At 42.2% G+C, this 18,932-nt stretch overlaps 2 protein-coding genes across 5 annotated transcripts in view; one reads left to right on the top strand and one right to left on the bottom strand.

The window, feature by feature from the left end:
* The window catches only part of ACP1 (acid phosphatase 1), a 261,957-nt gene that overhangs the window by 225,095 nt on the left and 17,930 nt on the right, over positions 1-18,932 (bottom strand). Inside the window, exon 6 of one of the 3 annotated variants that reach the window (XM_065833169.2) lies at positions 14,111-18,637. The exons of 1 other annotated variant lie outside the window; for it this stretch is intronic. In XM_065833169.2, the coding sequence (XP_065689241.1) occupies positions 18,560-18,637 (78 nt within the window). In that variant the 3' untranslated portion in view covers positions 14,111-18,559. Of the gene's footprint in view, positions 1-14,110; positions 18,638-18,932 lie in introns of those variants that run through there. One more of the 3 variants, XM_065833168.2, reaches the window with a different exon arrangement.
* Positions 1,833-14,378, top strand: ALKAL2 (ALK and LTK ligand 2). Of its 2 annotated transcripts, none has more exons than XM_065833167.2 (6): positions 1,833-1,965; positions 2,883-3,214; positions 5,739-5,792; positions 5,904-5,984; positions 8,313-8,379; positions 14,241-14,378. In XM_065833167.2, the coding sequence occupies exons 2-5, from the start codon at positions 2,956-2,958 to the stop codon at positions 8,375-8,377; spliced, it is 459 nt and encodes a 152-aa protein (XP_065689239.1). In that variant the 5' UTR covers positions 1,833-1,965; positions 2,883-2,955; the 3' UTR covers positions 8,378-8,379; positions 14,241-14,378. The 2 variants fall into 2 exon arrangements, with proteins under 2 accessions (XP_065689239.1, XP_065689238.1); XM_065833166.2 differs by lacking the exon at positions 1,833-1,965 and adding an exon at positions 2,242-2,312.

Genomic DNA, 18,932 nt, shown 5'->3' with positions numbered 1-18,932 from the left:
CTCAAATTGAAGTGGAACCTCTTGTGTTCCACTTTGAACCCATTACCCCTTGTCCTATCATTGGCTGTCACCGAGAAGAGCCTGGTTCCATCCTCGTGGCACTCAGCCTTTACATGTTTGTAAACATTAATGAGGTCACCCCTCAGTCTCCTCCAAGCTAAAGAGCCCCAGCTCCCTCAGGCTTTCCTTGTTGTTAAGGAAAGGTAAATCAGATAACGTAGGTAAAAACAATGAAGCCGTAGTTAGGGAACACGGGGATGCGCAGGGAGCGCTATGGAACAGAAATCGTCTTTTTTTCCCTCAGTCTGACAGCCGAATGACGCACACCCGCACAGCGCCCCCTGCCGGCTCCCCGCCCGTCGGGAACAGCAGCTCCCATGAGGGGCGGCGAGGAGCGATCGTTAACGGCCGCCCGACGGTCCCTCGCGCGAGGGTGCCGAGTCCCGCGTGGCGGCCGCGCCCCCCAGCGCCGCCTTGCAGCGGACGGCGGCAGCGCCGGGCCGGCGCCGCGCAGCGCCCGCTGGGGGTCGCTGTTGCCGCTGCCCGCGAAGAGCCCGGCAGCGCGCTACCTGTCCGCCCCGGAGGGGGTGGTGGAGGGCTGGCCCTGCCCCGGTACCGGCCGCGCTCCCGGGCCCGCAACCGCTGCACCCGGGACAGGCGGAGCCCGAGCGTCTCCCGCACGGCGCCTTTCGGGGCTCGGAAGTGCGCCCGCCACGCGGCCCGGCTCCGTATTTGCCCGTTGCAGCTGCCAAGGGAGAGGTTTATCCACACAATCAAAGTAAACAGAAAAGTTCAGCCGGATCGTGTTTCACGTTCGAGGGGCTCCGCGGGGAGCGCAGCGGCGGATTCGGGCTGAGTTCGTTTATTCTGGTGAGGTGTGTGGGGAGGTGGCTCTCGCAGGGAAGCACAACGCTTGCAGGACACTGTTCCCCCTCGCCCTCCAACACCGCCGCCTCCTCCCCCACGACAGCACCTCCCCTTCTCTCGGGCTGTCACCTCTTCTGAGGGAGCGGATGGCACTGCGTCCTCCTTCTCCTCACCCCACCCGGCCCCGCTGGGAGCGCTTCCAGGCAGCGCTCCGCCGAGAGCCCAGGAAGCCGCCTCGCCACTCGGGACTGCCTTTGCCAAGAATCGGCGAGAAAGGCGACACGCCCGCCTCTTCCACCCAGACCCCGCTCCAGCCAACTATCCGCGCGCTTCCCGGTCGGCGGGAGCAGAAAATAGCCTTCCTCTTCCCCGGCGGTTCGCCGCCGCCCCAACACCTCCCCTTCCCCGCCGCAGCCAGGCCCGGAGTTCCCGGTAAACAGGCGGCTTCCCCGCCCGCCCCCGCCACGCGGACCCGGCGGGGGACGGCGGGGAGCGGGGCGGCTGCGGCCGCGGGGCCGGGGACCCGCCTGATGGGGAGCTGCGCCAAGGCCATCAATATTTCAGAAGCTCCTCAGCGCGTTTCTAATTAAAGGTTCGGGCGAGGCGCGCCCCCCCCCCCCCCGTCCCCATCTTCCCGCCGCCGCCCTCTCCCACTCCACACACACACACACTTGGGACCGTCTCTTTACGTCGGAGAGAGGCGAAGCAGTGACTGAGCCCTGCCCGGGAGAGCCGAGCCAGGGGGAGGGACGGGGGGGACCGGGGCGGGAGGTAAGGGAGGGCGGGAAGGGGGGGCTTGTGCAAGCAGCGACGCTCCCGAGGTTGCCAAGTGGACTTTTATTGTTTTCCACCCACTTCCAAGTCGATACTATCTGCCGTCTCATGTCCATCCTATAGCCTATATAAGCGGCTGCGCTGGAGCTGGCGGCGATGGAGTAGTCTGTGGATACGGCGGCAGCGCAGGGACGGGAGGGGGGCGGGCGGGCCAGCCGCGGAAAACTTGGACTCCCCGCTGCTTGCGGGCTGCTGCCGTCCGGGGAGAGGCGGGGGAGCGGCTCCCGGGGGGAAGATACCTCGGCTTCTGGGACGGAGACACAGGTAAAGCAGCCGCGAAGGGCCCTCAACCCTCCTTCCTCCCCGTCTCGCTCCCCACGCCCCCACCCCTCCCGCCCCGCTGAGCCGAAGCGCTGCGTGCGGCGGGGCTGGCGGCACTGCGGGGACACGCCGGTGACAGCCCGCGGCGGGGGAAGCGGACGCCGCCGGACGCTCGCCGAACTTGGCAAGGGAGAGCTGCCAGAGGGAGCGGGGGGCAGGCGTGTGCGCGGGCCGGCCGACCCCGGCGGCCAGCGGAGGGGACATTTAGCCGTCCGAAGGAGAGCGGACCCGGAGATGAGGCAGCGCTCCGCGCCGCGGCTGGCTGCCGCTCCCTGCTGCTCCCTGTGGAGGTGCCCGTGGCCGCCTGCGTCCCTTCCCCGAGCTGGGAGGGAAAAAGGACACAGACAGGGAACGCTGGCGTTGCCGTCCCTGCCCCCGGACGGCTGCCCCCAACCGCGCACCGCCCGTCCCGGCGCGGAGCCCCGCAGCGAAGGGGGCTGGGGGGCGGGGTGGGTGCCCGCTTGGCGCGCAGCTGGCCTGGCTCTCCAGCAAAAGACTTGGGGCAAAGTTGTCCTCCTCGGTTGCGCTCCGCGGGCGGGGCGGTACGCGGCGCTGGCCCGTCGCAGTCGGGGTTCTGCTCCGCTAGGCGCAGGGCGAGGGGATCCCGCCCGCCCGCGGGGCCCTCATGGGCACAGGCGGACGGGCGCTGGGGTGGCTCCCCCCGGGGGCGGGGCGGCGGAGAGGGGCGCTCCCCCGGCCGTCCCCAAAGCTCCGGGTCCCGCCGCGGGGCTGCCGGAGCGGGCGGGGCTCCCGCGTGGTGCAACCTGCGAAGCGGTCTCGGTGCTTTCCTCCTGTAATGTTTCCGATTTCAACCCCGTGAGGCTCCCCACCTCCGACCCACCCCCGTGTTTCTGTTCTAGTGAAATAGGAGGCCTCCCACAGCAGCGGATCCGTCCTTCTCACCTGCTTGTGCACCCTTCGGGTCAGACTGCAATGAGTGGACTGAGGTCTCCTGGGCTGCTGGGGCTGGTGCTCTTAATGCTCTCAGCAGGATATTGCAAAGAGAAAACTGACTCTGCAGATTTGAAGGACAGGCAAAGTCTCTTAAATCTCATCATGGAGATCATTCAGGAACTGAAAAGGTACCACCTGGAGAAGGACAGTGGGGTGCAGTACTTCTCCAAGCACAACTATAACTTGGATCGAAGGGAAGTGACCGACTACGGAGGATACCAGGATGAGCAGAGAGTTGGTAAGTCACAGTGCATGACTTAGAAGATCTTTGTGTTTGTTTTTTTTTTTTCTATAAGGTGCCTTGGTGAATCAGACATCACATCAGGTTACTAATTTTATATCAAGAATTCACCACTCAAAATACCTACAGATTCTCTTTGGTATCAGAAACTGCCACGGCAAATTTGGAGTAGAAAAGTAGAAAAACTCGATTCACATCTCAGAGCCTCTTACTGTGTGGATAATGTACTTGACTGAAAGTCCAGCTTCCTGTGTGTTGGCTTTGAACAAAACCTATTAATAAGGGAAAAGACTGAAATGGGCGGAGATCAAAGAAATAAGGGATGAAAATGCTTTTTTTTTTTTTCCTAGGAGTTTACCACTTTCTGAAATGTGCTTGGTTTAAGTGTTTCATGGAAATGACCATAGCAAGAATTCCCCTGCAGGACTACAGTATGTCCTTACAGATCTCACATGTAGAAGTTTTTCCCACAGCTCAGCTTCATTAAACTTTTTGCCCTGCTTGTTGGTCCCTTTCGTACTCCAGAGTACAAAATAGCAGGGACATGAAACACAGTACTTCTCTGCCACTGTACACACTGTGACTACTTTGGGACACCCCTGCAGTCCTGCTCCTTTGCTTCGCTCTTCCCCAGCCTCCAGTGGAAGCCTCGGCTGGTTTGTAGGACACGCAGGCTCGCACGGAGCAGCCCGGAAGCAGTTGTACCAAGGCGCACACTGATGCACAGTTACTGCTCAGTTTCATGATGCACTTCTGTGCATCCAGTTGAAAGTTGATTTGGCTTCTCCTGCTGCCATGTCTAATTTACTGTACACTGTCACTCCCAAACCCCTACAGCATTACTGCTGCTCATCTTACCCCTCCTACTGAAGGGGACTTTCTGAATATTTTCCAGGAGATGCCTACTCACCTTTTTGCAAACTGTCTCTCATTTTGCGAGTATGCTATTTATTTTGCCTTTATTGATCTCATAAAGCTTCATTGTACCTTTTCTTCATTCTCATTCATATTCAGATGTCCTCATGATTTGCATTTGTTGGTGGTTGTCATGAAAATGTTACTTCTCCATCTGGATGATTAATGAATATACAAAGGAAGACAATTTTGTTCCACTTAAGATCAGCACACTGAGAACATTTTGTTTTATAAATGTTGAAAAGTTAAGGAGGCCAGACTAAGCAGGGAACCCTGATCTGCATAACTATAAATCTCTGTGTGGAATGCGGGCATAGTTTTTGGCCACCCTACCTCAGCATGCTCGTGTGAAACATCTGATTTGTGCTGAACAGTTACCTATGTAAAATAATAAACCTATTTCAGAGCAGATTAGTTGGTAGTGATGTCACTGACTCCTAAGCAGGACTTTTTCATTCTGTTATTATAATGGAGTTATTCCCAGCAATTCTGAAAAGGAACTACTGCTCAGAGTCTTTCATTTCAGTTTTGGCATCACTTTCCCAGTGAGCCTGTCCCATGGGAAATTTCTGAGTGAAGCATGTGTGTTTTTAATGCTCTTCATGACATAATTAGGTCAAATATGATAAAGTCAATTTTACTTACACTGACTAAAGTTAGAAGTAAATGAAGAATGACTTTCGAGAAGTGTCTAACCTCACAAGTGAATCAGATCTGGATGAAAATGCTCTCTGCTTTATATCTGATAAGAGGTGCCAGGGGAATGAAAAAGACTGCTCAGGCATTTATGGCCAGATAAATAAAGCACCATGTAGTGTATCATACACAATCAGCTCTAAGCTATCAGCATAGAGTTTGTGACGGAAAGCAATCAAAGATAGCTGTAAATCAGGAAGACACAAGCGAGGGTTAGGGCGAAAATGGATTTCAGTAAACCAGTTTCATTTTGCCATCTGCTGACACAGAACGCAAGGCGGTAAACCACAAACACAGGGAGCCAGAAGAGAGCAATTTGCTTGGGATCATTTCCTGTGAATTTTATTTACTGCTAGAGGGGGAGAAAAAAAGATTCCTGTAAGTAGATCAATTCAGTTTCATGATTACAGTAGGATGGTGCTTGTATAAAAATATGTGAAATACCCGTGACAAAAGAGTAGATACATTTGCATAAGAGAATTAGAAGACACAAAACCAAACCTGAATATATCTTTGGGTCTTAGCGTTAGCGGAACACGCCATTTCTGAGCAAGCATGAACTAAAATTTCTTGAAGAATTTAAATCTAGGTAAACTTAATATAATTCATAGAGAGCTAAAATCTGACTCTTAGCTAATCGTCATCATTGCTAATGACTGCACACCTAACAGACACTACTTGTTTCATCATCACAGTGTGTCTCACAGTGCATTTTACAGTGGCTTCTTATGTAAAACAAATGCTTGCAATTTGGCCTGCTGTATGCAAAGGACTTCTGACCTCTGTGCATCTGTCAAGATGTAGTGGTGATGTTTGCTGGACAGAGTTAATTCCCTTTCCCCATGCTACGCTTGGCAAGCATAGTTCCAGTGCAGTAAAGTGACTATTCTTCTTTTTGCCTAACCAACAGAAATAGTTCCCAGAGATCTGAGGATGAAAGACAAGTTCTTAAAGCATTTAACAGGTATGTTTCAAATTTGCATTGGTATCCTTCATTTCACTTGCATACCATAAACTGCATAACTCTTCTTCTGAGCTGAGCTGATTCCTAACTTATTTTTTCTTTCTATTTCAGGTCCACTCTACTTTAGTCCAAAATGTAGTAAACACTTTCATCGGCTTTATCACAATACAAGGGACTGCACTATCCCAGCATGTAAGTGACAAAACCAGAGACTTTGGTAAAACAACAGCAAACTCCAAAATTTAATAGCTCAATGGGGTGCCAGTAGTGATACGATGTCAGAATACGTTCCTTGCAATGAAGAATTCTGAATGCTCTAGAATGTACTAAGTACACTTAGTATGCTTTCCAGCATTGCTAGAGCAGGATCAGCATTGCAGTGAGGGAAATGAAAAAACAACTTTTCATTGCAAATACACTGCACAGGGTGGCTGTAAACCCTGATTCCTTAGCTACTGCTGTAGATGCCTCTTTGGTGCCAAACCAAAGTGTTTGCTTTTCATAGGAACACGTGTCTCCTCTTGCAAACTTCTATTTAATTTCTAGTGCTGCAAATTCAAGATAGGATCAGAAATGCAGGTAGTGCTATTTCCTTTTCATCGATTATTTATGTAAAACATATTTGATGGACATTTTATATTTTGACTGTTCAGCTACCAGTCTACCAGTGACGTTGACAATGAATCTTTGCAACCCTTGTCTTTGGTGCATTACAAAAGCATAGCTTCTTAAGGCTTTCTAAAAAAAAAGTACTGATGAACACAAATAAGAAAGTGCATCTTGTGGTATCTCATCAGTGTTGGCAGCGCAGTGAATTAAAAACAATAAAATCAAACATGGACATTTATAAGGCAGTAGATGTGACTCCAGATTCATACTGAGGTGGACCTGTTGAGTAAGCAGATGCTATTTTAGTGCAGCCTTTTCAGAGTGGAAGCACACTGTATTTTACTTGTCTGAGGTCAACCAGCTGGGTCAGTAACAGAGCTGTAAATAGAAACAGGAGTTACAGATTCCCAGTTTCAAGTATTAATAAATATATCAGCCCAATATATTTTAACAGCATATTTGGTAAGAATTGTAGACTTTTTTACTATTTGTAATACTTCAGATTAAGAATACCTTGGAAAGATAAGGATTTATAGATAATGGCTAAACAGATCATGTTTTGTTTACATGGATGGAGGTGGAAGTTGTTCATAACTAGTCTGTTTTGAACAAGCAAATGGTCGTATTACCTTTTTCATAAGGATCACCTCACTAACGTAATTCAACTCAGTGCTAATTGAGTACTCCAAGCTGTGAAGCTAAAAATTGTTGGTGACATACCCCTCAACGTAATGTATGGATAATGGAGGATAATTTGTATGAATAGCACTTCTAGCATATCTATGCTGTGAGTTAGGGATTGTTAACATTGCATCTCTAGAAAATGTTAGATGTAGTTACACATTAATGAAATAATGACTAATGAAAATTAACATCAGTCACTGGACTGGACTGACTAGCATCTCCATAAAGTAACTTTCTTCTAGGAAAATGAGGCAAACAACCTGCTTTAATTCTTTATGCGCAGTACGATGTTACTTTTATATCCTGATTTCAGGTAATAGTGCTCATTCGATATTGAAATTCAAACACCAAACAACAAAGAAGCATCTATGATGCTGTAACACAGTGGTAGCCAGTACAGATGCATTTTGTTGGAATACCTTCTGGCACTTTGTACAGCCTAGTAACATTGACACCTAAAAAGTAATCTACTCTGACGTCTGTCCATAACCAACTTCCACAAAATTTGCTTTCAGTTTGCCATGTAAAAGAAGAAAAAAATCTCTGGATTAATTTAGTTTTTTGTTGGTTCTGCCCTTTATTACAAATGCATCAAAATGCAGAAGGTACCTAAAATAAGAACTACTAACAATAGGACTACTGTGGAAAAAAACAATTTTACTAGTTTTAAGATACAGTTATGAATGTGTTTGTATGATGTGATCACCTACCTTGGCTGGATGTAACATTCCTATGTCTAGGAGATGTTATTTGTCTAATTGAACAGTTTTTTCAGGAAGAAAATTTATTGCAGAGTTGCATTACTTAAATTCAAAGACTTGCTCACTGAGGGCTGGATTTCAAAGACAGATGAGCTCTGCTTATTCTTCCTCTAGAATGGAAGTACTACAGCCACATGTTCAGATGTTTTAAGCACAGACACAGATGTATAAATTTCCATACTTACATACACTTGGAGAGCCTCCAAGCACATTCATGCTGTTTGTTTATAGATAGTGTGTATGCAGAAACTGGTTGCGTAGAGTTATATGTGCCATCAGACAACATTCTCAGTTACAGAATTTTTACACGCTCCATTTCTAAGCATAAGTAGCTCATTGCTATAGTGTTGCAAACTATGGTGTTCACTGAATTTATTACAATAATTTGCACACCATTACAACTTTTTATTTCTAAAAGCAAAATTGGTTGCTTTAGTAATCTATTTATGCTCTTTTTTCATGACAGACTATAAAAGATGTGCCAGGCTTCTTACTCGATTGGCAGTAAGCCCGATGTGCATGGAAGGATAAAGGTAAGCTTTTCGTAGCTGTAATGACACTCTACTGAACAGCAAAGTGGCGGATTTTGCGTTTCACACATGAAAATTCATGGCAGTGTCATAAAAAATGTCCTTTGGGTGAAGTATTTCCCCTTTCAGAGTATGTGAAGTAGCTGGCTTAATCTGACAAATACTGGCAATAAATAAAGGGTACCCCCTACTGGAAGTCATTATATGAAAGTCCACGTGCATCAGGTATGAATTCTTTGTAGCAGCATTCAGTAAGCAGAGAGTGAATTTGTTGTTACAGAACAAAACACAACAGCTGTAGCTTATTTTTCAAGAGTTGACTCAGTGCACAACTGGCGGTATTGGCAGCAGCAGCCCTTTTGTGTGTGCAGCTGTACATCTATGGTGTACATTTTGGTATGAGTTAATGTATACATAGCTATACACATGAAAGCTTTATAGATGCAGATAGGTTGCAGGTGCTTTTATAGTAATTCAATTAAAATGTATTATTAGTAGCACTGCTAAACTAACTTTAAGCTATTCAGATTTCTTGGGATATTCATAGTGTTCACCTCTCATGTCTGGGGGCTTATTTGCTCCTTTTTTACCTAAGATGTACCTCTAATTCCCGCAAATACTTTGGGAATTTCACTATGCACCAAAAAGCAGCCAAACAAATGCTGTCAAAGCAAGATATTTTAACTCTGTGACAAAATACACATCACGTGGAGTCAGTGAAACAAAGCAATAAATGTTAAGCATCTTAGTTTATTTTTTTAAAGCATTGACATTGGTTTACCTGGCATTCTCACAAGCAAACTAGGGAAATGTGATCAAGATAAATGTAAAAATGGCTGAAAAAAAATACAAATAAGTTATTAGTGCTTCACTGTCAAACTGGAAAAATATGTTGAGCAGAGTCACATAGCTTCATTTGGGTATGGTATTGTTCAATATTTTAATTAATAACTTGGGTAAGAGAAGACAGTATATTTATGGATGACAGCAGTGTAGGAAAAGGAACCATGACAGAGTAAAATTTTGAAATTGAAAATAAGCTTGAGAAATTAGCTGAATAGTCTAAAACTGGGATAAAATTTCAAGGAAAGAGAAGAATTACTGTCATGCAGGAGTGATCAACTGCAGAAATGTGAATAACTAGACAAGTCTGTAGAAGATGTAGGGGTTGTAGTGGATCACTGCATGTCTACCATGTCACACTTGAAAAAAACTTGAAAAAAAAAATTTGGATTATTTAAGGAAAAGACAACTGCAGGAAAACATGATGGAGATATTCCATTTCATAAAAAGTGGCTACAAGCTATTCTTTCTGTCTAGTGTGAATAAACAAGACATAATGTGTTTAACTTTGCAAGGATTCTAGCTAGACATTAGAAAAGACTTTTCTAATGGCAAGGCAGAGGTAAGATTCTAAATCATTAGATATAATTCAACATCCTGACTTTATACTAAATTCCTCTGCATTTCTTTAAGTATTTTCTGCCTGACTTCATAAAATAAACCTAAACTAGCCCAATTTCAATGCAGACTGTCCAGTAACTGTTGCAATACTTGTCTTAATTTGAAACATGCAGCCATGGAGCAGAATCTTACGCATACATTGTGTGTTCAGTGATGGAATCATTGAAACAACTGCATATAGCATTACGAAAAATAAAAGTTAGTAAATAGGTAAATCCTTTGATCTAACTAGAAGAAATGCCAGGGATTCAACCTGTCACCTGTAAAATCCAGAAACAAATTAGTTATTATATAATGATATTCACCTGAAAAAGATAGCTGAATAATGTTATTACCAGTACTAATAAGCAGATACATCAGAGAATTCTTTTTCTCCCTTTCCTTAGAGAGTTTAAATCTGTATCATTACATCCTCTCATGGAAACACAAACTCACGGTACGAAGGAAGAGTAACTAAAGTGGTTCACCTCTCAAGATGGGATTCCAAGTCCATCTCATTCTGTCAAATAACTCCTTTGCCCAACTAGGAGGCATGTTTCAAAGTAACAAGCCTCCACTTGTTATTCCACACAGACACAAATCATTACTAGTATCAGCACTCTTGAGCAACTTCTGTCAGTAGGAAGCAAGGCTGTTCTCTGCCATGTGTGTCGTGAGATCCACAAGTGGCTCCATACAATTAAGCATCCTTCCTCCTCAACTTTTCCACAGCATCAGTTCAATTTGTGTGGGTAAGACATCCCCTCTCACAGAAAAGTACAATGCAGCCTTTATTTGCTTTTATCATTTCACAGACTGAGCTGCAGAAAATGGTTTTCTTTGTGGTTTTTCCACTTACCCAATCAACCTTTTCCTTCACAAAGTGTATACCTATCTGTAGTCCAAGGTGTTTGCAAGAAGTTGTAAAGTTTTGAACATCGTACCACTTAACAAGAATTCAAAGCCATTTCTTACTTAAGATGGCTCTCCAGTGTACAAAGAGTTTATTTAGGCAGTAGGTAAACACTTCTGGTTTCTGCCTGAGCTCTAAAGCTCAGATTAAATCCTGAATATTAGATAACAAAAATTTCTTCCATGATACTACTCCACAAAGGTCTAAATTCACAAGTAGAATTTGACTGTTTATATTAACATTCTTAATTATCGACACATACTTTCCCCTCCCTCCTCCCCCTCAACTAGATTTCATGTTTTACTTGGTAGCTGATTTTTGTTCCATTGGAGGCTTATGAGTGGGCTGGGCTTTAGATGAATTTTTGCTTTTTGATACTTTGGCAAATTAGTTGTTTTGATCTATTTTTCAGATCCATGGACATCTGTCCATGTTTAGAGATCGATTTGGGGGTAAGAAAAAAAAAAGGCTAGATTTTTTATTTGTACTTAAAATGCATTTTGGACTATCATAGTTTTGAAGCACAAAATACATTGAAACTCAGTGCTAAGATCAAACAAGAAAATAAGACATGAAAACAGGAACTATGCATCTCTTACACACCCAAGGGGTGTGTGATACACTGCGCCTTATGGAGCCTTCACCTTTTCTCATTTATCCTACACATATGTAACTGGGCTCCATCTTTTCTCTTTTTTTAGTGTATGTTCACATTTTGCCCACCCAAGAAATTAGTGGGGCACTGCAGGGCCCCACTAACAGCCTTTTTACTGGTTGAGATGGCAGGAGTGAAGGCAGGGCAGCATTTCTGCATTACCACATTGCTCAGTAGTCCTTTTTTTCCAATCAGCAGCCCGGGCTGTGTTCCCTGGTCACCAGCAGCACCATCTCTGACTGGTTCTGTTCTGCAGCACCTTCTCCTTCTCATGTTTAACACAGCTATGCCGGAGTCCTGTCCTTGATGGTCCTTTCTTTTTGTCCTTCAGCCTTGTTTTCCTCACAGTTTCACAACAGTTCCCATACATACTCCATACTTGCTTTTCTCCACACCCCATGCACATACATCCAACAACTGTTACGTTGTCTGTACCTGCAGCAGGTAAAAAATGTCAGGAACAAGATTCCTGAAGTCTTCACCTGAAGTTCCCAATTCAGACTTTGTGGATTTCCTGTGGCAGATGGTGATGAATTTGGAAAAGAAAAATCTGTCCTCTTTGACAGCATTTGTCACAATCACTTTGGCTGCAGTCATACAGATTTTACTGGTTTTGTTTGAACAGGTGCCACTGTTGGTGCCCTCCCTTTTCCACTGCCTGTTCTTTAAGTGTTTGCTACAGAGACCAACACTGATCTCAGAAGGTTATGCTTAAAAACCTCCCTGTACCCTAAGCAGTAATTCAAGGACTAAGGACAACAGATGGATCAGTGCTAAAAACCTAGGGCCTTTACAAGGGCTTCTGAAAACGCTACGGATTTCAAAACCTGCAATGTAGCTGAGCACTGGGAATCTAAAACCCACAGCTTTTGATCAGATATCCATACAAAAACAGGTATAGATGACAAATAGGCATCTTATCCAATTCCACTTTGTCACCCTTAGTGAGCTGCATATCCCCATTAGTATTAGTAATGAAAAAAATATTCATTAAATTGTCAGTTGTACCATAAACTGATCAGACCGAAAGCACGTTAATTTGTTTTTAAACATCACGGCCTAAACAGGATACAGAAGAGGCACACATACAGAAAATAAGCTAGATGAAAAGGCAAGACAAGGAAAATGTATACCACTTTCCCCCCTAAGGAAGGATAATAAATTAAAAAAAAAAAAAACCAAACTATTTGTCCTATCTGCAAAGCTAGGAAAAACATAGATGACATGAAGCTTTTCTGTAACATTACTACATTTCCTAATGGTTTTAAAAAACTGCAAAACTAAATGTTTAAATACTACTAACAAGTATTTCTTTAGGCACCATTAGCTTGATTTCCAGTGGATTATGTCAAGTCCGACTGATCTTCATAGAATGGTTTGGGTTGGAAGGGACATTAAAGCTCATCTAGTTCCAAGCCCCCTGCCATGGGCAGGGAAACCCTCCACTAGACCAGGTTGCTCAAAGCCTCATCCAGCTTGACCTTGAACACTTCCAAAAATGGAGTATGCACAACTTTTCCAGGCAGCCTGTTCCAGTGCCTCACCACCCTCATGGGGAAGAATTTCTTCCTTCTATATAATCTAAATCTACCCTTTTTCAGTTTAAAGCCATTAGTCCTTGTATCGCTACATACCCCTGGTCAGAAATCCCTCTTTGCATTAAAATGATTCTATTATGAATTATAGAGTAGAAAATGTAGAAACTCAACATATCAAGATAATTTAATTTACACTGATCATGAGACCAATTAATATTGTTTGTCTGAATATATGTAAGTTTTAACTGTGAAAAATGACATCAGCAGAACTCCAGTATCAGACAACCCACTGTTTTTTATCTCCCACCTGGACTTCTGGTGTCCACAAGACACACAAGCTTCAGCTCAATCTGTTCACCTGTGAGAGCAGCGTCTTTAACCCATGCCAGCTCCTGTTTGCTACTAAGACACAGTGCCTTTTTTTACTTCAAAATAAGGGCATTAACAGGTCGTCTTAGAAACACATGAAACTAGGCAGACTTGCAGCATTCAGTGGTCACCTGTCTAGAAAATGTGGTTGTAGCCAACTCAGAAGTTACTGGAGAGAGGACGGATTTCTAGATTTGTAAATAAGCAATGTGGAAACCTATAATTTTGTATGAGTGATTTTGATACCAGTGTCACAGAAATGGCTTTGTTTTCATTCCAAGTACCGATCCTGGGAAGAGTTAATAGAATAGGCAGCAAGTTGAACCATTGCAACTCCTACTCAGTTTGTGTTGCCTCAGTGTTCCCAGGTCCCAGGGGCTATAGAAATGACCAAATTTCAGAGTTACTTCTAGTTCTTTCTTGTTTATGAGTCCAAGTTTCTTAACGAACAGACCCAATGAAATATCAAGTCCTTCCTAGATCCTTCAGACCTTACTTTGGCAGATTTATATTAGTGGACATAGTATCAACAGCTTCCTGACACCAAGACATTAAGACAGAAATTTGCAATCTGTTAATACTGTCCTTGAGGTTTATTCACATTTTGATTTCACAGATGCACTTGTAGAACAGGCTGAACATACCTCTGAGCACATTTTGAATATAACTGTATTTTCCAAATCTGTCAAGCTAAATTGAACCACCATGAAAAGGGACAATTTACAAAATTTCAGACTTGATGAACAAACAAAGCACTAATTTAGCACTCAGGCTGATGGAAAGCAAACTGAGCTATGTCAGAAATGTACAACTGGATTTCTTCAAAGATGCCACTGACTTCTCGAGTTTTATTTACTCTTTTCAATATGATAAATACATTGTTAAACACATGTATGCAAATATAAAATAATGAAACACAATTTTCTACTTTCTTTTAATCCACCAGATGTTATCACCATGAAAAGAAACACCAAGAACCAAGAGAAGTGCCTTGGAAACCAACAGGGAAATATAACTTATTACCTTTATAACATATTCCATTGTGAACAAGAGATTTATTTTTGCAGATTGACAGACTACTTCCCATAATTCTTTTAACATGCATTTTGTATGTTGTCAACAGTTTGCAGATTGACATTCTTTACAGTAGCATAACTGCCAGTAGTACTTAATGCTCCGTATTTAAAAACACACAACTGATGTGTAATGCTGCCAAAAATATGTAAACACAAATATTTCACCAAGAAAATTGTTGTTCTGTTGCTTAATTCTACAATTTTAAGGAATGTTTGTTTGTATATCTAGAACTACTAAAGATCTGCTCCACAGTAGTTGTGGTCACTTGATATCCTTCACGCTTATGCAATTTTTAAAAGTTTGGTTAAAACAGACTTGCATTGGGGTCACATTGTACCCTAGGAGTAAAATTGCATGACAAACAGGAATGTAATTCCAAGTATACACATTTTTTTGGACAGTGGAGCATGGATTTTGTACACAAACACAAGCTGCCATTAATTTACTTTATATAATAAATGTATCAAACATTCCAGCGAACGTGCAATATGTAAATACTGTAAATAACAAGCATAAGTAATAAAGTGTTTGGTATTAAGTTGTCCTCAGTTTGCTTTCTGTGCACTGCATCCAGAATTTGATAAACAAGCTATCTTCTGGTAGCTACTATCATATATCCACACTTAAAACTCTTTCCAGTAAGTTTGGTACAGTAAGAAAGAAAGGTCCACCCACCTCAGAAAAGTCCAGCAGTTTGGACATTCTCTGCGGATTTGTGAGGATGGACAGATCTCTGTGTTCCAGTCCTGCAAAATGCCCAGACCACAAAGCCGCTCCAAGTCTCTGTAGCATTTTAAATTAGAATCTTTATGACAAATGTTTGGTGGTTTTTGTTTGTTTTTCCTCAAAAAATCTGCAGTCTGTTAATCATACAGCAAGATTATATGATGAGGAAGTGTCCAATAAATCGTTTTAGTACCACAGAACTTTTGAGTTGGCGAGCACTTACTCAGGAAGCCTTGATACACATTTCCCTTTCTTCCTTAAATCAGATTTAAATCCACTGGTCATAATAAAATGGCTCAAACAGAAAGAAAGTTATTATGTGTGATCTGTAGATGAACTTCAGGTACTGTTCTCTTAATACTGGCATTGGGCTTTCACTGTATCTTCAATTCAAACACAAAATGTCAAAGCAAAACCAAACATATTCCTCCTTGCTTTGAGAAATATGAAAGGTAGGAGCTGGGATTCTTGAAATTCACCCTTAAGAGCCTTCAGCATCTAGTTCTTTACAAGCAAAAAAGAAAAAAAAAATGGCAGAAGTACAAAACCTCATCCTAGAACATGGTTGTATTTAGAAAGGAAGAAATACATATTTTGTCATTGCTTTCAGTGATCATTAAATGTTAAAGTTTTATTTCTCAACAGAAGTAATACATTCACACTAAAAACCTGGTAATTAATGCAATCTACTGCTGCAGGTTTCACTTGGCTGCTGATGTGCAGCAAACACATGGCTGGAACTCTGTGCTTCTCTGTGGTTCCGCTGACTGAAGTCAGGTCACAGCATATTACTTAGCATGGGAGTTTAAATTAGTATAAATCTTTATAGTAGGGAACCTAAAATATGGGTGAATACAACTTTCTAGAAAATTTCCTTGTAAGAGAAAAATACTTATTTATTTAATGACTTAAAAATGAATACAAACAATCCCATGGAAGCTTTCACTAGATTTTACAGAAATCAGCATGCTTTGACAGAAGATACAACTAACTATACTAGAGCAGATTTTTATTTATTTATTTATTTACTCTTGGAAATAAGTTTACTACCTAAACTAAAACAAGCCATGGTGGGGAGAGGAGGAAGAAGGACCCTGTTTTGTATTTTTTTCATTCAACTTCATATTTTTCATGAGTGGTATGTTAAACCTGTAAGAGCTCAGTCATCTGTATGATGCACGATTTGCATATTAATCCTATGTTCACAGTTTCTCTTGGAACCTAAACAACGGTACTGTGCAACTGTCCTTCCTGAAGGCAATTCCTGTTCTATATCCTTGTATTCTACAAATTCCTTTAAAATACCATGGTGCTCTCCTTACCCTCCTCCAAAAGAAACTCTGAAATCAACTAATCAGCTTTTTCCTTCTAGTAGAGCTGGTGAATTATTTAGCCAATAGATTACTTGCTGAAAATATACCTCAAGGCTCAAACTTTTAAAATCTGAACCGATTTTAACACAAATAGTTTTGACTTGGTATCACTTTACAGGAAGAGTCCTAAGCCTCGTGAAGGTAAACAACAATACCCTTTAATCTCCTTTCTGTTACTCCAGCAGCTCAAAGATAAGGATTTAAGACTTTTAAATCTTGACTTTAATACGTAGGAAATCATGTGTTCAACTCCTACTCAGCCATGAATGGGAAAGCTCAAACAACAGTGTTCTCAATCTCCTGAGTTATTTTGCTTTCACTGGAATATTTTAAATGGTCACTCTGGCAGAGAATAACATTAGATTACACCTAAATACTTCCACTTCTGAGGTTAGTCCATAAAACCACATTTAAGATGGTTTGTCCCTAAAAGCCCATCATTTCCCCTCATTTAGTTTGTTAAAGCATTCAGAAAAGAAATGGATTTTTTTTTGCCAGAGTCAGTGCTTGATCTGACCTGAAGTATTATACATATTACTCTGTCCCTGAAGTGAAACTGCTATTAACTTGCAAATTCCAGCTTTGTTCTTCTAAAGTCAAAACTATTGGTACTGCAATAATGCGCTAAGACCCTAATTTCTCTATTTAAGTGTTCCATCTACCACTTGCCTTTTTTTAAGCAGGTTCTCAAGTTTCATATCTGATTGAAATTTTAGCACAAAATGGAAACCTCATTAACACAAACACAGCTGTCTTACAGCAAGAGTCCCCATCATGCAAGGCTGCAGCACATACACCATGACACCAGGATTCCTCCCTTCCCAGGAGTAACAGGGTCCTCTACCAAAATGCATCCCTCTCCCAGAAGGGAGAGTGGGTAACAAATACAGAGGCTACTCAATTAGTCTGGAAGGCAAACAGAGGCAAAATCAAGGCTAAATAAATAAGAAAACACATTGTGCAGATCCAGTTTTACAGATAATATAGTAATACTAGTCCATACCAATGGTGGTATTATTCAAAATATGAAAATTATCATGGTATCAGTGACATTACTGATCTCAGTACAATGACATTTCTAAGGCAGAAATGAAAGGTGATGTTCAGACAAACAGGCATAGAATTTTACAAAGCATCCAATTTTTGTCCAAAAGCAGAACCTTCTACTTCCGGGCCTTCTGTTAACTTCATATTATATTACAGATGGCCTGTCTTCATGTTGAACTATAGTCTCAGAGAACACTTTCCACAGGCAATCCATTGCATGGATTTGAGTATATTACTATGAGATACACAATGTATATCTCACATCTAGACTTTAAAGCTGTTTTGTCCTCAAAGTAAATGCTACATTACATGTACTTGTACCAGCGTGCTGGGAGTTGACCACAAGACCAAGACTATCCAGAGAAGTCCTATTAATGTAAATCACTATTTCTGAACTTGAGTTCATCTTAACTACTATAAAAATCTACTAGAACAAAAATTATTTCTTCTTTCAATAATTGAACATTTAAACTGATATAAAACCCATTTTCACAGGCTCCTGATGACACGCATAGAGGTTTTGCTTGCTTAAGCTTTGAAATAGTGCTAATAGCAACGTCTGTCCAGGGGCAGGCTCAATGCCAACCAGTTTCTGCCCAAAGGCTGCCTGGACACCAGGACGACATGCCCAAGTTATCACACATGAACTATTATCTTGCAGACTCCCATTGAAAGTTGATTTAAATTTACTCACTAAGGGCACAATGAGAAAACCTCAGTTTAGTTACTATAGCACATAAAGAAGCAAGACATTACTTTTGCAGTGCTTGTGAGAAAGCACCAGAAGAGTTTACAGATAGATTTATTCTGAATGATATATTTTATTATTACTTTGATGTGTGACAAAATAGTTGATCATCTAGTCAAATTAAAACCTTTCTATATTTTTACTTAGGTGACAGAAAAGCTACAATATAAAATTAAACTGAAAAACTTTTGAACCTACAGAGGTGTAATTACAGTTTAAATACATCAATCAAGTAAACTTTACATATTCCAGGAGAAGCTAATTATTTTATTTTAGAAATAAAATGATGAAGCATTAATGAGGCTTCTCCAAAAATGCTTTACAGCATCTAACACACTGCTCGTAAACAGTTTCAAAGTCCTTTTCATTCCCCTAGAAAAGAACACAGGAAAAAGAATGTAAGAACAGCAATACTGTCTTAAACAAAAAAAACTTTTGCAAACTAGTTCCTTGTTGTCAACAACGGCAAATAACTGATATTAGGGAAGAATAAGAACAGTACAAGAACTTGGAGATAGTCAAAATTAGGGAGAAACATGCAAAAACTATCTGCAGCTCAGGAACTTTCACAGCCGAACACTGTGACTTTAACAGTCCTGGATGAACTTCCCTTCACATATTTCTTCCATTCCCTTTTTGACCCCTTAAAAGCCTTTTCTGTTTTGCT

Source organism: Patagioenas fasciata, chromosome 3 (genome assembly GCF_037038585.1).
Source record: "Patagioenas fasciata isolate bPatFas1 chromosome 3, bPatFas1.hap1, whole genome shotgun sequence".
Taxonomy (NCBI): domain Eukaryota; kingdom Metazoa; phylum Chordata; class Aves; order Columbiformes; family Columbidae; genus Patagioenas; species Patagioenas fasciata.
Note: the sequence above shows the minus strand (reverse complement) of the source record. Positions and strands in the feature narration are given on the sequence as shown.

What these genes read in the sequence shown, in the direction of transcription:
- ALKAL2 (XM_065833166.2), top strand. Translation starts at nt 2,257, where the DNA reads ATGAGGCAGCGCTCCGCGCCGCGGCTGGCTGCCGCTCCCTGCTGCTCC. An exon ending in CCAGGATGAGCAGAGAGTTG is followed by an intron (nt 3,215 to 5,738) that starts GTAAGTCACAGT and finishes CCTAACCAACAG; the next exon opens with AAATAGTTCCCAGAGATCTG. An exon ending in GTTCTTAAAGCATTTAACAG is followed by an intron (nt 5,793 to 5,903) that starts GTATGTTTCAAA and finishes TTTCTATTTCAG; the next exon opens with GTCCACTCTACTTTAGTCCA.